At 36.6% G+C, this 23,073-nt stretch overlaps 3 protein-coding genes and 1 long non-coding RNA gene across 10 annotated transcripts; 1 reads left to right on the top strand and 3 right to left on the bottom strand.

The window, feature by feature from the left end:
• The first annotated feature begins 445 nt into the window (after positions 1 to 445).
• Positions 446 to 13,124, top strand: LOC145822352 (uncharacterized). 7 transcript variants are annotated; one of them, XR_014363479.1, is made up of 4 exons: positions 446 to 1,018; positions 6,320 to 6,396; positions 8,601 to 8,764; positions 12,829 to 13,124. It is a non-coding gene; the product is annotated as an uncharacterized LOC145822352 (long non-coding RNA). The 7 variants fall into 7 exon arrangements; XR_014363484.1 differs by having other exon boundaries at positions 617 to 1,018; positions 8,652 to 8,764; XR_014363483.1 differs by lacking the exon at positions 12,829 to 13,124 and adding an exon at positions 10,869 to 11,842 and having other exon boundaries at positions 618 to 1,018; positions 8,652 to 8,764.
• On the bottom strand, positions 11,287 to 12,660 carry LOC114313656 (putative glutathione S-transferase). Its single transcript, XM_028260063.2, has 2 exons — positions 12,315 to 12,660; positions 11,287 to 11,840 (listed from the first exon to the last, which is right to left on the bottom strand). Exons 1-2 carry the CDS (start codon positions 12,624 to 12,626, stop codon positions 11,496 to 11,498), a joined length of 657 nt encoding a protein of 218 aa, XP_028115864.2. The 5' UTR covers positions 12,627 to 12,660; the 3' UTR covers positions 11,287 to 11,495.
• A 1,023-nt stretch (positions 13,125 to 14,147) lies between the features above and the next one.
• LOC114313619 (putative glutathione S-transferase) lies at positions 14,148 to 15,652 on the bottom strand. Its single transcript, XM_028260021.2, has 2 exons — positions 15,245 to 15,652; positions 14,148 to 14,691 (listed from the first exon to the last, which is right to left on the bottom strand). Exons 1-2 carry the CDS (start codon positions 15,554 to 15,556, stop codon positions 14,329 to 14,331), a joined length of 675 nt encoding a protein of 224 aa, XP_028115822.1. The 5' UTR covers positions 15,557 to 15,652; the 3' UTR covers positions 14,148 to 14,328.
• Positions 15,653 to 19,180: 3,528 nt separating this feature from the next.
• Positions 19,181 to 22,251, bottom strand: LOC145821343 (L10-interacting MYB domain-containing protein-like). Its single transcript, XM_082917849.1, has 4 exons — positions 21,844 to 22,251; positions 21,078 to 21,534; positions 19,854 to 19,948; positions 19,181 to 19,420 (listed from the first exon to the last, which is right to left on the bottom strand). Exons 1-4 carry the CDS (start codon positions 22,249 to 22,251, stop codon positions 19,181 to 19,183), a joined length of 1,200 nt encoding a protein of 399 aa, XP_082773975.1.
• Between the last annotated feature and the right edge of the window lie 822 nt (positions 22,252 to 23,073).

The following is a 23,073-nucleotide window of genomic DNA, read 5'->3' on the forward strand; positions in this document are numbered from 1 at the left end:
GTTCGGATCGGTTCCAATCCGGAACCGTGGGGTTCAATCCGGAACCAATCCGTAAACTACAGATTTTTAATTCTTCAATCCGGAACCAAACCGTGGATTCAAAAAACCAATCCAAACCTATCGGATTGGACTGGACTGGATCGGATTACGGATTTCACGGATCACTTGCTCAGCCCTACTTGTGCCTTTCATCAATCTCACATATTACTTACTGTCCTTAATTTTTTTATTATTTTTGTTCATTGGTTACATGATTTATGATTTTACTTGTTATATGTTTATGTTAGTCAATTTTAAATTAAAAATGTTTTTAGTGTCTAAATCCCCAACACTGCCTAGGGATGTTGTAGATCATTCTGTCTACATAAACATATTACCTTTATTTAAATGAAGCAAAGTGAGACAAGACTCCTAATACATAGTATAGACAAAAAACAGAAAGAACATAGGACCCAACACAAAAAACAGAAAGACTAGTCTGCAATTTGACAATGCAAAGATTTATTTGCAGATATGATCAACAAACTAACCACAACAACATAGGACTTAATACATAAAGCAGAATGACTCGTCTGCAATTTGACTAATGCAGAGATTTATTCGAATATATGAGCAGGAAATTACATCAATAAATTACTCATTTTTAGGACTGCTAGCAGGTTGTTGACGAGCTCTGAAGTAGACCATTAGTTTTCTCTTTGGGAGGCAGATTTTCTTTGATAACAGGGAAGTTAACATAGGCATTCTTCCATTTGCATAAAATGGCACTACTAGAAAAATCATTTTGTGCTACTATATAATTTGCGACCACTTAATCAACAGTCGCAAATAACCAAGTCATTCCTTATTTTTAATTTTTAATTTTTTTTTTTTTTGAATAACCAAGTTACCTAGTTCTAGAAAAATTAAAACAGTTGTTCTCTCTCTCTCTCTCTCTCTCTCTCTCACGCATTACAGACCTGCATAGCTCTGCTCTCTCGCTCTTCCGCTCGCCATTGTCATTTGAAGATCTCCATCGGTATGAATCGCTCTCTCAATCTCACTCTCTCTCTCTGTCTCTCAATTTCCCTTCCAATCTCTATCTATCAATCTCTGTCTCTCTCGATCTCTCGTTTTCTCGAGTTCTCAAGCTTGTAATGTACCTGTCAATTTGAAGAATTTTCAGGTGATTTCATTGCAAATTAGGTGATTTCATCGGTGTCTTGTGAGAATAGAAGTAAATTTGCAATCCTCAACCTCCTCTATCGCCTCTGCTTCTCTCTATCTGACTTAGGAAATCTAGGTGTTCAATTATTTGCAATTCTTTCTTTTCTCATCTGAAACGTTTCTATCTATTTTCAATCTCTATTGTTAACATATAATATACCTTATACTTTCATAGCTGTACATGTGCATTAGGAGCTGTAATGTACATGTGCATTAGGAACCAGCAAAGGTGTAAAGGAGGCCAACACCCACTACCAGCAAAGCTTTAGATTACACTTTTATATTATTGTAATATCTTACCTTATGCCTTCGTACTCCATTGTATCTTTCTCCTCTCTATAAATAGAGAGACCTAATTCTCTTGTAAATGTAGATACACAACAAGCATACATTATTCAATAATACAATTCTCTATTTATTTTTATACATTTATTCTAACATGGTATCAGAGCTAGGTTAAGAACCTAATAATTTTCGTTCCACCGGCGGGCGGCAATCTCGCCTTAGCCGCCCGCCGGACAAACCCAAAATTCCCTAATTTCTTCTTCAATGGCAGATTCTTCAACAACACCTCACCACCTCATCACCCACACACCACTCATACACCCACGGGTTTAGCTTCTCTAGGATACACACTACACACACCATTCACATATACACCACACAGCACACAACACACGGGGCTGGTTCTCTCCTTCCACACACAACACACGGCTGCCAACATACACATGCATGGACACACGGCAGAACAACACACATGGAGACCCGGTAGCCACTCTCTCCCACCATGCACACACGCACACACAGCAAACACACAAACCAACCACACCCACAGACACCCAAGCACATACCCACACAGCTCTCTCTCACCTCTCTCTAGCTGGGTCTCTCACGAGACACACCCATCACACAGAGATACACATACACGGCCTCTCTCACGAGACACACCCATCACACAGAGATACACATACACGGCCTCTCTCTCTCTAAAAAGAGGAGACCCAAACACCACTGAAGGATCCAGAAGGTCGGATCATCACCAACAACACCAGAGACGCCGCCGTCTCTCAGCTCAAATCCCTCCGCGACGACATCGTCTCCGGCAAATCCAAGTTCGATGACGTCGCCTCTCGTTTCTCCGACTGCAGCTCCGACCCAGACAGTCCTGTTTAACTTCGTCGTTGGTATTTTTTTTTTTTTTTTTAGCATCTCTCTCTCTACTCCCCTCTCTCTCTCTAGGGTTTTGGAATTGTGTCAATGGGGGGGTTGGACAGATGGCCGTTTAGACAGAGCTCACGCCTCTTTGTTCTGCTTTGGAATTTCTGTCTCTACTCCCCTCTCTCTCTCCACTATATCCCCTCACTCTCTGTCTCTCCTTATTTCACGGGTTTTTTTTTTTTTTTATGTGGGTCTGAGGCAACATTTCAGAATACAAAAGGACAGTTATTCTTTTCTTTTCTTTTCTTTCTTCTCCACCCAGGCCACCATTCAGAACACAACCACATGCTTCCCTTTCTTTTCTTTTCTTTATTCTCCACCCACACAACATATAGAATATATTCCCCACATGATTCTCATCATTCATCCCACTCCAAAAAAAAAAAAAAAAAAAAAAACCTCACCCCGATCTTTCTCACCTTACCCATCCAATAATATTGGCTTTTATCTATTTTCTTTTTATTATTTTATTTTATTTTTCTTATTCTCCAAAAACCCCAACACCAAAATCAACACCACAAACATTCCACACACTTGTCATTTCTTCATGCCGGGGATCAACCCCAATCACACTTTTCCACCAAAAAAAAAAACAAAAAAACAAAAAAACAAAAAAAAAAAAAAAAAAAACCAACAAACAAACAAACAACCAACCAAATCAACAACCACACCCACCGGCGGGATTTTTCTATCCCTTCTCTACTCTGCCGCCGGTCTCTTCTTCTTGCCTCCGTCCTGAGCGGGCCTTGATAGTGTTGCCTCCGTGTTTTCCACGCCGCCGAGCACGTTCACTCCCCCATACTCCTCCACTGCAGCATATGGAGGACCTCCAAATCGGAACATCACGGTGGCCTTCCGCTTCAGCTCCTTGTTTTCTGCCCTTAGCACGCTTATCTCTGCTCGCGCATCCTTATACATGCGTTGGAGCAGAGCCAGCTGGGAGTTTAACTGCTGCACCTCATTTGTCCTACTCTGCAGCCGGTGCGACAGATTTGTGACCGCCGTCATGGACTCCACACATGCCTTCAAAGTATTCTGATTGGCCTCCACATCCGACTGCACATCCATTTTTTGCTCCACAGACCGCATCGGAAAGTTCAACGGAGCAAAACCGGAAGCGCTTGGTTGAGTTTCACTGGCCACCGCACCAGCTCTCTCTCCTGTGGACTCATTGAGATCGGGAAAGAGGGTGAGCAGTCCACGGGAAGACGAGGCCATTTTCTCTCAGCAAAACGACCTCTCTTTCTCAGCAAAACGAAGAATTTTTCAGAAATCTCTCTCAGAAAACAGAGTGTTACAGAATCTCTCTCAGGATATCTCTCGCAGGTTTTTTTGCCTCAGCCTCAGCCTCCGTCTTATAGCCGAGGCAGCCATGTGCATCGCGCGCCTCTTACCACCAGCCGACAACACGGGCGCGCAAGCCAAGGCGCTCACGTGCCTCGCCATCATTTTGGCACGCCTTTTGATGCATCGGGCACGCCTTTTGACAGATTGGGCACACCTTTTGAGGGCACAACTTTTAAGGGCTCGATATCTACATCCATGTATATTTTTTGGGCAGCCTATATACACACTCATACAGTGTCTTCTACACCAGTCAGCTTTATCAATCCCTTTGTTTCAACCTCAAATAGGTTTCTACCTTCACACCTATTTGAGTTTGAGGGGGGGTTATACACAGTATCATGTATAAGTCGCCCATGGCGCACTCCCTAAGTCGCCCCCTTGGTGCACCACCACAAGATCCTATAACGGTCCGACATGACCCCGTAAACTGTCCCGACATTGATTCCGGTCAGCTGCTACATCGGTCCGACATGACCCCGTAAACTGTCTTCTACAACGGTCCGACATGACCCCGTAAACTGTCTTCTACAACGGTCCGACATGACCCCGTAAACTGTCCTGCTACACCGGTCCGACATGACCCCATAAACTGTCTTCTACATCGGTCTGACACGACCACACAGTGTCTGCTACAACGGTCCGACATGACCCCGTAAACTGTCCTGCTACACCGGTCCGACATGACCCCGTAAATTGTCTTCTACAACGGTCCGACATGACCCCGTAAACTGTCCTGCTACACCGGTCCGACATGACCCCATAAACTGTCTTCTACATCGGTCTGACACGACCACACAGTGTCTGCTACAACGGTCCGACATGACCCCGTAAACTGTCTGCTACAACGGTCCGACATGACCCCATAAACTGTCTTCTACAACGGTCTGACACGACCATACAGTGTCTCCTATCCCATTTTTAATTTTATTTGTCAGCTTATCTTTCTGTTTTGTTACTCTCTCCAAACTCAAGTTGGCTAGTACCTATCCTCCTTGAGTTTGAGGGGGGCTGTTAACATATAATATACCTTATACTTTCATAGCTGTACATGTGCATTAGGAGCTGTAATGTACATGTGCATTAGGAACCAGCAAAGGTGTAAAGGAGGCCAACACCCACTACCAGCAAAGCTTTAGATTACACTTTTATATTATTGTAATATCTTACCTTATGCCTTCGTACTCCATTGTATCTTTCTCCTCTCTATAAATAGAGAGACCTAATTCTCTTGTAAATGTAGATACACAACAAGCATACATTATTCAATAATACAATTCTCTATTTATTTTTATACATTTATTCTAACATCTATCTCGATCTGAGAACTTGTTCAGCTCCTTATGCGATCAGATTGATCATAAACTTTTGTTTTTATCGAGTGAGACTTGAATCTCAGTTTGTTTACTGTCAAAATGTAATAAAACGAGAGCAAAAAACGTCTTTTTATTGTTTTTTTTTTCATTTTTCAGAGCCAAAACAATACTATAACCAGATTTAGAAATTATTTTTCATTTTCTGTTCTTTTTCCATTTACTTCAGGAATACTGAATAAAATCGACAATTTTCCCATTCTTCTATCAATGCTATAGCTATATAGATACACATTATATATAAATATATATATATACACACTTTAATGCACACCAGATGCTGTAATTGTTTAAAAAGCTTCATTCACTGTTTCCATGTTCTAACTTGAACATCTGCATTCTGTTATGTCCAAATTATGGCTTTTTTTTTTTCTTCTTTTTTTGTCCCTAAATATGATGGTTGTGCTCAAGAAAAATGATTTTTTTAAGGCTTTTTATTTTCATTTATAGAAGGGATGAAGAAAAATAGTAGATAAGGAAGCAATTCAATTAGTTTTTCTTCTGCGATTCATAGCCACGTGGCATTTCTGACAAGTGTCTCTGCTTCCTAGGTCATCCTAGTTTCTATTAGACCATCCTTGCACATGTTGAAACTTGAAAATTTCAGGAATTGACCTTTGCTTTGTATATTTTTATTTTTTCCTTTAAATTATTTGTGTGCATGGTACTCTATTTTTATTATCTTATAATTATTTCCTCATTTGACATCTTGGGGATGTATTTATAATGATAGATTATTAGTAAAATGTATTTGATAAGTGTGCCTCAATTTTGTGTGATTCTTAAAGAAAGTTTCTTAGATGTTTCAAAATAAAAATTTCAGGTTGTTTCTGCATGCAATAACTTAAATGAATGCTTTAGATGTAATGACAAATTAATGCTTTTGTGAGAGTTAGGTGTTGCATCAAGGATTTTGCTTCATCTTGTGTTCACATGCAATATTGTGAACAGGACCATTTTTGGTCTGAAGTCTGCAAACTGATATAGATATACCTATTTTTTATTTTATTATTTGTCTCCTAAATGAATCAATTAAATGACAGCTTTATCTTAAAAAATTAATTTCTATTTGCTAATGATCTGTTGTCTGTTTGCAAGTTTCATGGTTGTGTAATTTAGAAACATAATATAGTACTAAACAAGACTTCTAAAGGCAATGTATGTTAATTATTTTGCAGACCCATTTCATTGAGATCTTAGATATGACACATGGGAGCTCAAGAAGCAATATGCACATTCTTAATATAGCAACAAGGTATGTCCCTCAGTTTAATGACTTTGTGTTACATCCTAATTGGTGTAGGCATCACCTCAGCATTTTTGTGCCTTCCCTTCCTACCCTTGACCTGCATTGATACCTTTGTGTCACCTGACATTGCTGACATTACTAAGGCCTAGTTTGGAAAGATTGAAAAAAGACAAAAAGTCAAAAAGTGACTATCCTATTTAAGTCACATCATCTTATTTAAGTCACATCACCTCTCTAATACATCACTTCAAACCCAACCCAAACTCAACCCATATTTCATAAAAAGTCAAAAAGTGCACTTATTTAGTCTTCCCAAACTAGGCCTAAAACACGTGTGCTTAGGCCATATGAGGGGAGTTGTAGCTACCCATCAGTGTGGCTTTAGGGATACATGGACAACTGGGCACTTGAGGCCTGGTCAATCATATATTTCTCGAATTGATTTAGTCTCTAATGACTATGATTGGACATGTGAGTTATGACAAATGAAGTTTCTGGCCAGTCCCACAGTCTTGTTAGTCCTTGTGAAGGACATTGTGTGTGTCAGTATCTACAAAATTTGATGTTCCATGCCTAATGATTTGGGAAATAAATTTGATTGAAAATCAATAGTTGTATGTCAATAATATACAAAATGGAGAGTCAAGTTTTAGATGTTTACATTTATTAAAGCAGATCAACAACACATTTGAGCTATAATTTTGTGCACGTAGAAGGTGCTAGCGTGAGGAAGGTCAAAAAAGACATCACTAGAGTAACTTTTTATTCCATCATTGTATGATATTACTTTAGGTGTTGTCAAGGCTACCATTATTGGAATGATTCTTTAGGAAAACTTGTGCTGCCTGTTGTTATTCTTTGGGCTTCCATCATGTATCTTTTTCTGTATTTAGTTTCTATCCTTCCAGTTGTCCAGAAGCAACACCAACTTCTTGTGACTTTGCTCCTATGTAATGCATGTGCTATGGAGATTAGTGAATGGAATTTATGTTTCTAGTAAATATATGAAACATTATGAGCTGTTAGATAGATATAATGTGGATAGTTTTGGAAAATAAAGGAGCATTAGTTACATATGTTGATGTAATTAAATATATATGTATATGTGAGTTGTAACTATTGTTTAGACAGAGGAGAAACATGTGAATTTCTAATAGTAATAGGTTTACATAAAAAAATCAATACCAAGCCCTTACCTTTTTGTAGTTCTGATCTGTGAGTACGGAAATTTGATATCAATATTACATTGGATTAGGACCATAAATCCTGTTTAAGGCTGATTAGTTATAGCAGTTCATCTTGTAGCAGAACACTGGGACACTATTTTGTTGCATGTGGGAGCTAACCTTTCTAATGTGACTAGTGCTGAAAGGCATACTCAAATGGAGTTGATAAGTTCGTATATCCTTGCTTGTTGCTTCCTAAGGAGCTCGTATTGTAGCCAAAAACCTCGAAGTTCTCATAAGCATTGTACATTAACGTCCTAGTGGTGCTGGTTCGAATCACGGAAACAACCTCTATAAAATAGCGGTTAGGTTATGTACATTTTGTCCTCCCCAGAACCCGCTTTACTGGGAGCCTCATCACTGGGTCAACCTCTTTTGTGTTAAATATGTTGGTAAATTAGCTTTGATGGAGGAGAAAGAATTTACGTATCTGTTGTCCATGAGTTGCTATAATTTATTCCTTGTAAGAATGCTCCTTTGTTATAAGACAATTATCCAAAGCTGAAGAAATTCCTAAATTGTTGGATTGGTGATTTGTTTTATATGGATGGTAGTTATTCTCAACCTCATGATTTATTAGTGCTATCTATGGAATACACTTGTGCTGTGCAGTCAATACTAATCACTCCAAGTGCTGCCATGTACTTCTGCCATGTACTTTTGTACTTTATTTACTAGCAGTGTTATGGGACCTTGGAGAGTCTCAATCATAGGATCAAGTTTAATAAGAGTGCCCCTTTATTGGCTCCATATGCAACATACTAATGGTCAAGTTCTGGCACTTATTTTTGCGTTGAAAATTTGAACACAATTGTCAATTTGTGACTTATTGGTTCTTATTTTTCAATATTTAAAATGACATGACACAAACTCAAAATCATTGGATTTCATACATTGACTAGTTTTTCCCCCCCACCCTTTGTGGTCGTGTTCTTTCTAGAATCCTAGATTGTGATACTTTTTGCACATTCTTCACTCCTCTAGGTGGTTTTCTTATCGGGAGAACTCTTGTTGTTCTTGTGACTATGACACTAGGGACATCAATGGCCGCTCATCAAGGAACAGTAGCTATGGCTGCTCATCAGATATGCTTACAAGTATGGTTGGCTGTATCTCTCCTTACAGATGCACTGGCAGCATCTGGTCAGGTACAGAATTCTGTTTGTAAAGAAATTTTCTTAAATTGTTATGCGCTCTCTCAATACACATTTACAATCTTTGGACTATCATTTTCCCAGTAAAAGTCATATTATCTGATTTGGGATGGAACTTTACTTGTTGATGCTGATTCCACTCAATACTGTTAGAACATGATCTATGGTTTATATATTCTATTTGTCTTATTATTTGTGATGTTCATGTGATTTTGATATTATCTATCATTTTTTTACTGTCCCATTTAAAGATATTCCTGTCACCTAGTTTTACTTGCCATAAATTTTGGAATTATACAAAATTCTTAGTCTCACTTCAGCATGAGGTCTGTAATCTCCTAATCACTGTCATTTTGCTTTTAGCCATATAGCAATAAACCATATGGGTTTGGGGCCAACTTGAGAGAGCAGCTGGCTTTAATGGGCCTGTTTTTGGAACAACTTCGGTGATCTAAACCGTTCACTTTTTAGAACTTACTAAGTAAATCACAATGATCGAATATCGATAGTTATATGTTTTAATCACATTTATCTTAAAAAAAAATACACAACAAATATAATTTCAAAATAGTATTGAATTTTTTTTATACAAATGTGATTCAAGACATATAGATACGGATTTTCGATCATCTTATGTTTTGTATGAATATTCTAACAAATCTTAAAAGGTAAAAGATTTGAATTATCAAAGTCGGCCCCAAAATTAATCCATCAAACCTAATTGTTCTCTCAAATTGGGTTTGGTGCTATTATTTTTAGCAGAATCTTATTTGCTATTATTTTCACACTACTAGAAATATAACTTTTTACATTTATTTTTTTGCGGTTGACTGTTTAGCGGTTGCAAAAAATCACTTTTTACATAAAAAAATAAAATAAAAAAATCACCCAATCGTGTTGTTAACTAAAACTTGACCTATCTCCCCTTTCACTCTTATTTCCCAAATCTGTCTCCAACGGTGGTGTATGAACTCTCTCTCAAAATCTCTCTCGCTCAACTCTCTTTTTTGACTCTCCACTCTCTCTCGCTTGAATCTCACTGTCCACAGTCAAAGCTTTTCGTATGTATTGCCATTCTCACACTCTTCGGAGCTTCCAACGCAAATTAATCAACCACAACACATTGCTCTGTATCTCTTCTTCATAAATATCGTTTCTTTATCTTTGTAGCGATCTTCTTCTTCTTCATCTCTCTCTCTCTCTCTCTCTCTCTCTCTCTCTCTTCAATCGCCAGAGTTTCCATGGCTGCTTATTCCGCTGCCGGATCGGCCTTCGTCACCTTCAAATTCGCCGAAATTTCTGCTCATTCTGGCAATTTGAAACTCTCTAATTTCCGACATTGCTCTCCGATTTCAAGCTGAGTTGGATCTAATTTCCGACATTGCTCTCCCATGGGAAATTTCTCATCTGTCAACAACTCTTCTGATCCCATGGCTTCCAGAAGGACTCCAAGCCGGAATCCGATAAAGTTGGCAACAATGTCTACAATTCCAATGTTTGTCTCCTCCGAAGAATTTGTTACCCTTGAGTTGGGCTTCTAGTGTTTTCAGGAGCTCACATGCTTCTTCCGTGGTCTTCGCTTGTTCATTGTCTTTGCTCCACCAAGCCTTCCATACTGCAGGCAAGTACTCATAGTGTAGAAGTCAGTATCTTTGAAGAGCAAATGCATGAACAACTGTGTGTGGTATATATTCAAATGCATGAAAAAAGAAAAGAGAAAGTAGAGTGTGTTATATATTCGAACTTTATATTCCACATCTAGAATAACTCTGATCCATAAATTTCAAATTTTGAGTATTTTTTTTTTTGAGTACCCGTATAGTACCGACATTGATTTGTCTGTCTTCTAAATTTAGTTTGTGCACGTAACATTATCATAATCCTAGTAAAGCAGCCCTCAAATTGTTTGAGATCACACCAGAGTGAACATACCTTCTCATCAATGTACTCCAGAATCACAACCAACTGGCAAATAGGCTTCCCATTGTGCAACAACACTGGAATCTTTTTGTGAACAAGGATAGTACTTAAGAAGAAGAGGACTCTTGTTAGTTATATCTTCTTCAATGACTTCATATTCGACACCTTTCATTTTCAGAGCAATCTCAACTCTGCAAACAAAGGGCTTCCCCAAACACCAAACAACTTGACTTGTTCTGCCATTTCAACACTTGTTATTTAGAGCTATTACTCTCAAGAGTGTGTTTGTATGTGTTTGAAACTTTGAAGTTGATTATGCGTCTGGATTTGATGAGTTCTTATAAAGGAACTTTGCTATTAGTTACTTAGCCAGCAAGATTATATGTCTATTTTGATGACTCCATTTACTATTTTAATCAAATACGTAGTTGGTAATTCGAAACCTCTGGTAGCCTTGGCAGAGGATATAAAATGATGGAAAAATGGGATAGTTAAAGACTCATTTCTGGTTTTTCATGTCCATTTACTATATTGATCAAATATGTTGTTGGTGATTGGAAACCTCCAGTAGTCTCAGCAGAGGATATAAAAATATGAAAAAATGGGAAAGAGTCAATGAATCTCATTTCTGGTTTATGGACCCATTTCAGTCCATTTTATGAAATCCACAAGAAATTTAACAAAAGTACTTCAATTTACTCGCAACACAAAACACAAGAACGAGTAATACATAGAAAAGAAGACCGGTCTGCAGTTCGAAACTGCATATTTTTATTTTGCAGCATAGATAATTATAAAAAAAAAACTAATTAGTTGGTTGGCTTGGCTTGTAAGTAACTTTGGCAAAGGCAAGTAGTTTTTCTCTGGGAGGCAGACATTCTTTGATGACATTGCAATTGTCATACTCATCGATGCATTTGCGGAGTCTGGGAAATTTCTCTTCTGTCAACAACTCAACACCCATTGCTTCCTGAATCACTCCTACCCAATATCCAAACAAGTTTGCGACAATGTCTACCAGACCGACGTTGTCTCCTCGAAAAAACTTGTTATCATTCAGTTGGGCTTCCAATGTTTGCAGGAGCTCACTTGCTTCTTCAATGGCCTTATCGTCTTTGGTAAAAAAAGCCTTCTTTATTGCAGGCAAGCACTATAATACACAGACCAAAGTATAAAATTAGAAAAATCCAATGCACCATATGAATTCAATCTAATGAAAGTATTAAAGTGTGATACAACTTCATCAAATCACATCCTCATGTAACATTTTGGGATTATTATAAGAGGCCAAAATATGACCACATAGACAGGACAAGGCAAAATTTGAAAAATAGCTGGTGCGTTGTGTCAATTAAGTCCAATTAATAATATTCATTAAGAAATTAGATAGAAATCAATGGCCAACTCACCATTCATTTTGAAGAGATGAATGGACCACTGTGCCTTCGATTTTTATCTAATTTGTAAAGGTGCATTATAAGGTAAAATTGATGCAGTTAGAACTTAGCATTATAACGACTAAAGACATACTACAGAGACTATGAGGTTAATTTGACCTTGGTTTTCTAGACACTTTTTCGCATGTAACATTTTTGTTTTTCAGAAAAAAGATATAATAACATACCTTCTCATCTATGAAGTTGGCCCAGAAACGCCCTATGGCTCTCTCATGAGGATCTTCAGGGAAGATCGGAGTGCCTTTCCAGGTCTCATCAATGTACTCAAGAATGACAAGTGACTCACAAATGGGCTTTCCATTGTGTAAGAGCACTGGAATCTTCTTGTGAATGGGGTTGCACTTGAGAAGAAGAGGACTCTTGTTTTGGAGATCTTCTTGGATGAATTCGTATTGGACGCCCTTCAATTTCAGGGCTGTCTCAATTCTGCAATTAAAAGGACTTGCCCAATGTCCCAACAACTTCACTTGTTCAGCCATTTTAGAAATTCTTAGCTCTTTTAAGTTTGAGGTTGGTTTTTTATTCATGGACTTGGTGGCTTCTTATAGAGGAGCCATACTAGGAGTTTCTTGGCCACCAAGATTATATGTATTTACTTGACAAGTATTCAATTGGTGGGTATTAGAAAATAGCAACTTTGGTCAAATGATGTTTATGTGAATTCCAATGTGGTTTTCGCAGCAAGCAACTGGAAGGAGATTCAATGACGTTATCCAACACCTCATGAATTCTTGATGGTCAAGAATACAAGAGGCTATGCCTATGATTACTTTCTCAAAACAACTGATTTATTCAGTGAACAATAAAATTCAAGAACAGTTAACTTATATTCCTGCTCAATATTAATTGATTAATAAAATGCTATTTAATTGATTTGGGCTAAGTTTTTCAATGTAACATGAATATGTTCATAGTCTCGAGAAATTGTCGGGGCAGAGTTTCTGTAATAGAAGATGAAGAAAGACATATTGCTTGAAGTTGCATTACAATGTCTCTTTCCTTGAAACAATATCCATCCCCTCGAATTTTGTTATTCATATAACCGACCTCATTTGATGAGACTTAAGACTTGGTTTGGTTTGGTTTGGTTTGATTTGCAATATTTAACAACTAACTTGTCTCCAGGATACAATGAAACTCAAGAGAGAACCCTTGTTTGTCTGATTCTGTGAATCTGGTGTGCACTCGGTAACAGGCCCAATTTTGGGAATATAGGACTTCAAGATCAAGACACAAGGATGACTGTAAGGTGGTTAGAACTAATAAACCTAGACAATGGCTTGGAAATGGGTTTATGGCTTTTTTTAGGCTAAAATCTACACACCAAAATAATAAAAAAAGAAAAAAAAAAAAGAGAAACAAAAACAAAAAACAAAAAACAAAATAGGCTAAATCAGCCAATAAGACACAATGTCACATCAAACTCATAATCATTTAATTTTTTCTCTTAGAAATATTACATCTAACTATAAAAAAATCGAACTATCTTTTCAAACATAAAAATTTTAACTTACTAAAATAGTCAAAAATTAAAATAGTCTACTAAAATAATAAATTTTCCAAACGAGCCCAATTTAACCAGGGCATCCACTTATGTGAGTTTTTGGCCTTTTTCTTTTCTTTTTTTTTTTTTTTTTTTTTTGGTATTTTTAGTTGCATGGATTTATACGCGAATTTGTCATGCTTTGTTAATGATGGTGCAGATGGGAAATCTTGTTGACTATAATTGCAGAATGAAATAAGGCAAACCTTTTAGGACTGCCCTGTCATTGTTTAGTACTCTCTGTTTTGAGTCCTATAAAATTTATGATTGAGAAAAGATAGAGATCATGAAAAGACTTTCATGAAATTGATCATGAAAAATTTATGATTCTTGGATTACCTTGACTAGTGTGTGGTGATTTTACTTGTTGATATATTTATGTTAAGTCAATTTTAAATTTAAATGTTTTTAGTGTCTAAATCCCCAACAGTCGCTGGGGATGTTGTAGATCAGCCTGTCCATAAAAACATATCACCTTTATTTGAAATGAAGCAAAAGTAACACAAGACTCCTAATACATAGTAACAACAGCTACCTTAATAACCTCAACTCAACAACATAGGACCCAACACAAAAAACAGAAAGACTAGTCTGCAGTTTGACAATGCAAAGATTTATTTTCAGATATGATCAACAAACTACTCATATTTAGGACCGCTAGTGGGTTGTTGGCGAGCTCTGAAGAAGGCCAAAAGTTTCTCTTTGGGAGGCAGATTTTCTTTGATAACTGGGCAGTTCACATAGGCATGCTTCCATTTGCATAACATGGGAAATTTCTCGTCTGTCAACAAATCTGTTGATCCCGTGGCTTCTAGAAGGACTTCAACCCAGAATCCGATGAAGTTAGCAACAATGTCTACAAGTCCAATGTTGTCTCCTCCAAAGAACTTGTTACCCTTGAGTTGGGCTTCTAGTGTTTTCAGGAGCTCACATGCTTCTTCCATGGCCTTCTCTTGTTCCTCATCTTTGCTCCAACAAGCCTTCCATAGTGCAGGCAAGCACTAAAAAACACTCACAAAGTGTAAAAGTAAGTATCTTTGGAGAGCAAATCCAAGAAACTGTGTTATACACAAAATTAATGCACAAAAAAGTGCACAGAATAGAGACACTTGAGGTCAATAAAATGAGAAATTTATTCTAAATGCACAAAATCGTACACAATTTCCTCACATAAGGTGAGACCTATTAATTGTGTAAGTCTCATTCTATGTAAGAGGGTTGTGTCGGATATTATCATTGGATTCGACGTATTCAGAAGAACCGATAAAATGTCTCAAATTGAAACTATTGAGCCATGGGCTTCACCTATGGTAGAGTATTATTCAAGTGCTAAGATTTGGGATATATCATTATTGCATATGTGAGAAGTCAACGAATCAAACTTAACTGGAACTATAGTTGATTTAAAGTACATCCCCAATCGGAGTTTTAATAGTTCATATAGTCAGAGCAATAATATTGCGCGCACAAAATAATTGTGTGATATTAATTTATTCTGAAAATTGTTTTGTACGATGAAAAAAGAAATGTCAAGATATACCAACACCAACATACCTTCTCATCGATAAACTTAGCCCAAAAACGTGCCATGGCTCTGTCATAAGGATCTGCAGGCAAGATGGGAGTGCCTTTCCAGGTCTCATCAATGTACTCAATAATCACAACCGACTCACAAATCGGCTTTCCATTGTGCAACAGCACTGGAATCTTCTTGTGAACAGGGTTGTATTTAAGAAGAAGAGGACTCTTGTTAGTTAGATCTTCTTCAATGAATTCGTATTCGACGCCTTTCATTTTCAGGGCAATCTCAACTCTGCGAACAAAAGGGCTTCCCCAAACACCAAACAACTTCACTTGTTCTGCCATTTCAAGACTTGTTACTTAGACCTCTTACTCTCAACAATGTGTATGGTGTTTGAAACTTTGAAGTTGATTTTGTGTATGGACTCCATGAGTTCTTATATACTAGGAGTTACTTAGCCACCAAGATTATATATTTCGATTTTTTATTATAAATGTCAATGTTTGATTATTTCATTTACTACTAGTCAAATATGCAGTTGGTGGTTGGTTGGCAACTTCTAGGCTGGGCATGATGTAAAATATGGAAAAATGGGAAAGATTCAAAGGATCTCTCATTTCTGATTTTTGAATCCATCTCAATGCATTTCTATCATATTATTGATATGGTTGGAAATTGGTCATCTCGATGCATTTCTATCATATTATTGATATGGTTGGAAATTGGTCGGGTTTACAATCCATATTCGATTGGGTCGTTAATGGTGGCATAATCCAAGACTATAAGGAAAGATTCAGTCAAAATGAACTTAGATTAACTTATCCTGGGGATAAGGTCTCGTTTGAAAACATATTATTTTAGTAACTTTTTAGCTAAAATATGAGGTAAAAAACTCTAGTTTGTTTGAAATGATTTTTTAATTTTTTCCGAAAATATGTGCAAAAAAGTAAAGACAAAAGGGAATCTTTAACTTTTTTGTATAAGTTATAAACTTTTTGATTTTTTTTAGTAACTTTTTAACTTTTAGGCTAAAATTGTTGCATGCCAAACAAGGCCTAAGTGTGATTAACTCACTACTCAATCAAAGTGAACTTGGATTAATTTATCCTGGGAAAAAGTGTGATTAACCCACTGTCTCATCTCTTAAAGAGATTGTGGGTGGTTATAACTCTCCCACATAATATATCTAATATTTTTGAGAGAGTAAGATTTTAGCTGTATAGATAATCAGTCTCTCTCTCTCTCTCTCTCTCTCTCTCTCTCTCTCTTTTCTATACTCTCTATTCTTTCTCTCTCAATAAATACACAGAATAACCTTTGTACTGTGAATAGTATGGGTAGTTCTCTAATAGTTCTATTCCATTGTTGGGAATTGTTCGAAGACATTAATGGAGACACGTGATTCACCACATGATCTATGAATTCAGTTTGAGCGTAAAATGTATGGATTGAATCCGCTAATCCGTTGTGTATAACTATTCCTACATTGGTATCAGAGCCAATGTTAGATGTTTTCATGTTATTTGTACATGAATATAGGTATAGATATAATTTGTACATAAAATTGATGCTTTTCGAACCATCTCTGATCATCCTAAATTTCATATATTATTTAAATCATATCTGCAAAGTTTTGCAAAAATCAGAAAGTCGAATTTTGAAAAAACTGGAGATTTATATATGATTTTAGTAACTTGATTGCATGATGGATTTACATGCTTTGTTTTCATGTTGTAAAAATATATATTTGAAATTCTTGTTTCGAGACCTTCAAAATGGTAAATTATGAGATTGATTCCGACTTACAATTGAGGAGAAAACTCAAATCTTAATTTTGAATAAGAGTTAGAGCCATTGAAAAAGAAGACGAATTTGCTGACATCATCGGCACTGTTGATTTGACGTTGATTGACACACTGACGTTAGGTAAGTGCTGATGCGCTATTAAGGCTCTGTTTGTTTGGTTTTAATTTAAAAATTACGTTAATTGCTTCTAGATTATTCATTATAATTCTGATTGAAGTATGACTTATACCATTGGACCTGTAATTCAGTTTTCTACAACATGTTAAAGTTTCATAATTTTTTGAAAAATAAAATATTTTTCATCAATAAATAGTTCAATATTTTTATGTTAAATTGCTCTTGGGGGAGCATGACTTGGATTCTAGACTTGAAATTTTTTCCAGTAGACTACTGCTATGTAATCTTATTTACTAATATGAGTTTTGTATTTTTTCAGATTCTATAATATTTAATTATGATTTTCTGTGTAATTATTAATTACTTGTAATTCTAAAAAATTTCAAAAATTATAAAAATATGTTATGACATTATTTAAATACTCTATACAACATGTTATTAGAACTTGTAGTATGTTGTTATTTTAAATAACATGATTTATTTATATTGTGAATTTTAATTCTATGATTAAATATTCTATTATGTTTTCTTTTATGAATTCACATTGAGATGCTATTGTATGAAATTAATATTTTATCATACTTTAGACATGCCATAGTTAGTGGGAGGTTGTTCGGTTGAGAAATTTTTTTGTAAATTTACTTCCGAAAACCAATATTTTTGTGTATGAAATAAATTAAATTTTGGATAATTGTCACTTGTGGCGTAAGAGATGGTTACGAGTATAACGGATTTTCGATCTTACGACTTGTATAATATTGTCACTATTTAATTTATATTTTTGTGACAAAACTATATTATGATATGCTAATTAAATTAAGTGGGTGTTTGGGAAATGAGTTTTTTTGAGATTTTTCTGTGGTTTGAGTATTTTAGTATGATATTTTAGTTTGTGTATTTGGGAAGAGGGGATGGATTTTTTTAAAATTATTATATTGAAAAATATATTTGAAATGATAGTGGAATGTAAATTGACCAAATTGCCTCTATTGCTATTTAATTGCAAATATTTGTTAATGTCCACGTGGCCGCCATTTATACCAAATTACAAATTGAAAGCAGAATTGACACGTGGCCACCATTGTAATCTGTCAAAACACAGGGTGCAAACAATTGTTACCAAAATAAATTAAAATGAATTAATTAATGAAGTTGTTGTTAGATTGCCATATTAAAATTAATTAAAATTTTCATTTAATTGAAAATTGTATCTATTTCTTCAGAAAATAAAAACCATTTGTTTGCCAACATTTATTTTAATTTTCACATATAAAAATTAATTAAAATTTTGTTTGGGTTAGTGAATTTGTGCAAAAAAATAAAAATAAATCACTTTCTATCTCTGATACATCAATCAATCACTTTTTTCTCACTCCTCTCTCATTCACAATCACTTTTTCATACACACACATCTATTCAACTACAATAAAATTATTTTCACAACTCCTGTACTCCAAAATTAGTTCGAAAACATACAACCCAACCAACCAACTAAATTTCTAAACTCTTTCCCCATAATTAATTTTCAAAATTTATCTCTGAAAACAAAACCAAACAATTCCTAAGTATTTATTCGAATATTTTTTTGTTCAAAAATATTTGTATCTTCTTAAAAATTAATGAAAAAAATACTACGAATTTTCTATTTTGATTTATCTTTTTAATTCATTAATACTACGAAATATACAATGAGTTTAATTGATTTTTTTTTAAAAAAAAATACAATTTCAGAAAGGGGAAATGGTGATTTTAAGATAAATTAGTTAAGTAAGAAAAGAAAATTTTACAGAAATAGACAAATGTGGTTACCAAATTTCGCGTTTACTTATAGAAGCACTTAATAAAAATAAAACAACAAATTACACAAGCAATCTACATTTAAATAGTAAATGATAAGATGTAGTACTTCAAAAAAATTTAAATTTGCAACACACTTGCATTGTCCTTACATGAATTACAAATTTAAATAATTTGTTACAGTCACATTGCAATGCGGAAATAGAAATTACAAATTAGACAAACACATAAATTAGATAACAAGCATTTCACAATAGTCCTTGATTCCGTATGTAAAACAAATGTTCACGGATGCGGACGCGAACTCTTGCCATATCTACATTCGTATCCCCAACCATGAGGCCATCATCCATATTTTGTTCTCCTTCTGCGGCGGGCATGTAATCTGGAACAGAGGAACAATTGACATGTTTGTTGTGTGCATTAGCAGCTATCTCGTGCCTACGGATGAAATTGTGTAAGGCCATTGATACCCCAACCAATGGCACCTGCACCGTCACAAAATCACAGTCGGGCATGTCCTTCAGGAACTTCCAGTGTGATTTTCACACTCCAAATGTTTTTTCCACCACGCTCCTCAATGATGCGTGCGTCTCATTAAACAATTCTCTTGGGTTATCGGGTCGTCCACGATCCCGGAACTGTACTTGGTGATACCGAGACCCTTTGTATGGTGCCAAATACCCCTTTTTGTTTGGATATCCCGCATCTACATGGTAATATTTACCTACATTTGGTATATCACTTTAAGATTTTGAACAAAATTAATAATGAGTACTTAATTTAAAATGTGTTGCCTTCTTGGGGGTGCGGGGACGGTGCATGTTTGTTCTCAATTATTTCGTTGAAGATGCGACTGTCATACATGCTTCTTTCCCAACCACAAGATATGAAAATGAAGCACATGTCGCAGTCGCATACTGCTAGTATGTTTTGGGTTGGATATCTTTTGTGACCGTAATATGTGCCGACATCACGGGCAGGCAACACGACTTCTACATGAGTACCGTCCAACGCTGCAATACAATGTTACACCAATAACGTACATCACATGAGGTTTACGTACATCACATAAAATGAAAAATAACCGATAACGACAACTAATATGCTAACCTTGAAGGCACGTATTTCCCTCTGGATCGCAAATATGGATGCCTATTATTTTGATCTTTGGTGGGCTTACAATGCACTTCTGTGAACAACTTCATTGCTTCCAACACTGCATGGAAATGTTGCGACACAATTTCTCCCGAGTGTTGGAATTGTTCCTGAAGTTTTCGGTTAGTGCAACCGTCCAACGTATGGATGAATATCGCAACACTTTTTTCAATGTGTAATCCATGGGGTCTTGTAGGTACCCGTAAACCGAAGTCGCTTCACAATGTGTCACACAACGCTTGAAACACATACAGCGACATATGCAAATTTTGTTCACCCCTGCCTATGTGCCCATCAAATAATTCTTGAATCCAGGCACGATCGGTTAGAATAGAAGTTTGGCATGGGATCTTCTCCATGTGCTTCAGGTAATATTCCATTGCATGTTGCGCAGCGTCCCCGATTACGCTGTTTTGTAGGTCTTCTTCTTCCTTAGCGAGTTCAATGATTACATCGTCGTAATTTCTATAGTTGCTACTTTGACCTTTTCACATTATTTGTTGATGACTCCTACAATGCACACAACACACAAATCAATTATCCAGTTGTAAACTAAGCATATTTGGATCATTAAAGTTCAACCATAAAATTGGAACACATCAACTATCCATTACATTACATTCAACCATTAAAGTGAACTATGCCAAAAAAGTAAAGGTTATACCATGATCCCATATTGCGCAAGACAAAAGTAGGTACCGTTCACAAAAGTAAAGTAACAGTAACTACAGCGCTGTGCAACCACACAAAAAAACAAAACAACTAAAAAAAGAGACCCACAGAACTAGTCCACAAAAACCACACTACATCAAAACCAAACAGGTCCCATTTTTGCGTGAAAGACCAAACCTAAGTACTCACAGGCCTGTTGAAGCCTACAATGCCGCAAGCCAACCGACTGCATTCTCATCATCTGGCATGCACATCAATATTTCCCGATAATCCACGTTCTCTAACACAATGCAGGCGAAATGGAACAGGGGGTACTGATGAAGTCCGGGATAGCCATAAGCCACTGCATATATGGCTCAATGCCATACTTCTGTGATGCACCAGTTCTGTGCTTGACCGTTAGGTGCTTTTGTGCTTCAACCGCCTTAGACAGATGGTTAAAACTATCCGCAAGCACCGATGCTTCACTAGAGATCCTCTTCGACTTTCCACTAGGGCTACCTCCCTTTTTCCTCTTTGTCCCGGGGTCTGCTTCTTCAAGGTGGACGGTGGGGGAGTTTGGAGGTGAGTTAATGACCGGTCTGTATGGCTCGGTAAATGGTGCCAACCCAAAAGAGTCCACTGAGTCTGATTCACCTTCGCCAACATCCACATCCTTCTCCCCCGGCGTCCGATGGTGTTTGCCAATCGCAATTGCACTGGTGAATACTTCGCGCATCAAATCTTCATGCTCCAATGGTTTCATCTTGAATTTGTAAGCGATTTTGTTTGTCTGCAAATGAAAAATCAAAGTACAATTTATTTTTTCCTTCACAGTGGCATGGGACATTCAACGAATAAGTTACTTTCGTTTACATGTGTGTACAAAATTAAAGGGGCTAGTTTGACATAAGTTAAATGTAGTTACTTTTTTATGTTGTACAGTGTTCAAATTTATAGTTATTTTGGATTGAAAGGGTTTGGAGTTAACGTAACGTACATATGTGAAAATTTTACGACAGATAATGAATAATAACAAGTACAAGTTGCCATTAAACTTAGAGGACTTATTACGTAAAATAAAATATATGTTCGTGCATACCGATTTAAGATTGTCCCACCATTCTTCCGACGCTGTGAACAACCCAGTTTCCCTGTCAAACCCAATGCCAATCACACTCTTACTGCTATCCATCAACTTGTTCCAAGCCTGCCATTCCTTTTTCAAACTGCTACACTTGTTGTTCAGCTGTGTAATTTCATGACGTCTACCCGTGCGCTTAGCGAATTTCAGTGCAATTTCATTATACCCTGTTTTGGTAATGGTTGTGCCAACCCGCCGCCCCGCTAATATTGCGTTCCTAACACACTGTAGGAAGATTTCTGTCACTGCACTGTCCCAGTTCGCCTTATGTGCATGATTGAAGTTATCAACAATTCCTTCAGTACCTGATGGGCCAACCCCTTTATTCTTAGACGGGGTACGGGGGGACGACCGTGTTGTAGACATTCGACTAATGTGAGAGGACGTGTTGTATACATTAGAACGCAGTTGATGAATACATTTTCAGACAATAAACTATGAACCATATGGAAAAGACAACTTCCATAAAGCTTATCAAAAGTAGTACAATAATTACTAACAACATATAGCGTTTACATACAAACGATCACAATTCAGTTACTTGTTGAAAATAGTACTTCTTCAAAACAGTACTTATGTACAAGGCTAATGATTTACGGGGTTTATATGCACAATAAGAAGATGATGACCATGATGCACAACACACAAATCATCGTTTTCATTACACGCAACGTACTAAAAATGTGCACGACATCAGCCCGTAACTGCATGACATCGGTTGACCCAGAGTCATGGTCGGGGCTCCATCTCCCTGATTCGTTACACCAACCAATCCAATTAACACATTACTGATGAGTAAGAAATGTAAAACATTTATTAGTTATGGGAATTACATTGTGCAAACATATGGAGTGACAAATAATTAGTTGTTATAACTCACCACGGGCCAGGGGCAAACATAATATGCACGGCCAGGATTTTTGTGAGATTTGGTTACCTTCACAAAACAATGGCCATAGCCACAAGCACACATGCGTTGTGGCCATGTCGACGTGGCAGTGGATAAAGAAGAAGCCATATTATTACACACAGACCAAGCACATGACTAAAACAGCACCACAGATTGGGGTTATAATTGCAATGCACGTATATTCGCTGAAATGTAACAATTAATTTATAACAGCATAACAGATTAAATGAATAGCAATCTACATTTATAACAACAGTTGATTGTTAACAGCATAACAG

This window comes from Camellia sinensis, chromosome 3, assembly GCF_055761805.1.
Source record: "Camellia sinensis isolate YWXY chromosome 3, ASM5576180v1, whole genome shotgun sequence".
NCBI lineage: Eukaryota > Viridiplantae > Streptophyta > Magnoliopsida > Ericales > Theaceae > Camellia > Camellia sinensis.

Bases quoted from the DNA above. Each gene is read 5' to 3' on its own strand.
- LOC145821343 (XM_082917849.1), bottom strand. From the start codon at position 22,251: ATGTCTACAACACGGTCGTCCCCCCGTACCCCGTCTAAGAATAAAGGG. The intron at 21,535-21,843 runs GTATGCACGAAC...TTTCATTTGCAG, and splicing joins GGTGGGACAATCTTAAATCG to ACAAACAAAATCGCTTACAA. The intron at 19,949-21,077 runs GTACCCCCTGTT...ATTGTATTGCAG, and splicing joins GGCTATCCCGGACTTCATCA to CGTTGGACGGTACTCATGTA.
- LOC114313656 (XM_028260063.2), bottom strand. From the start codon at position 12,626: ATGGCTGAACAAGTGAAGTTGTTGGGACATTGGGCAAGTCCTTTTAAT. The intron at 11,841-12,314 runs GTATGTTATTAT...TGTGTATTATAG, and splicing joins CCAACTTCATAGATGAGAAG to TGCTTGCCTGCAATAAAGAA.
- LOC114313619 (XM_028260021.2), bottom strand. From the start codon at position 15,556: ATGGCAGAACAAGTGAAGTTGTTTGGTGTTTGGGGAAGCCCTTTTGTT. The intron at 14,692-15,244 runs GTATGTTGGTGT...AGTGTTTTTTAG, and splicing joins CTAAGTTTATCGATGAGAAG to TGCTTGCCTGCACTATGGAA.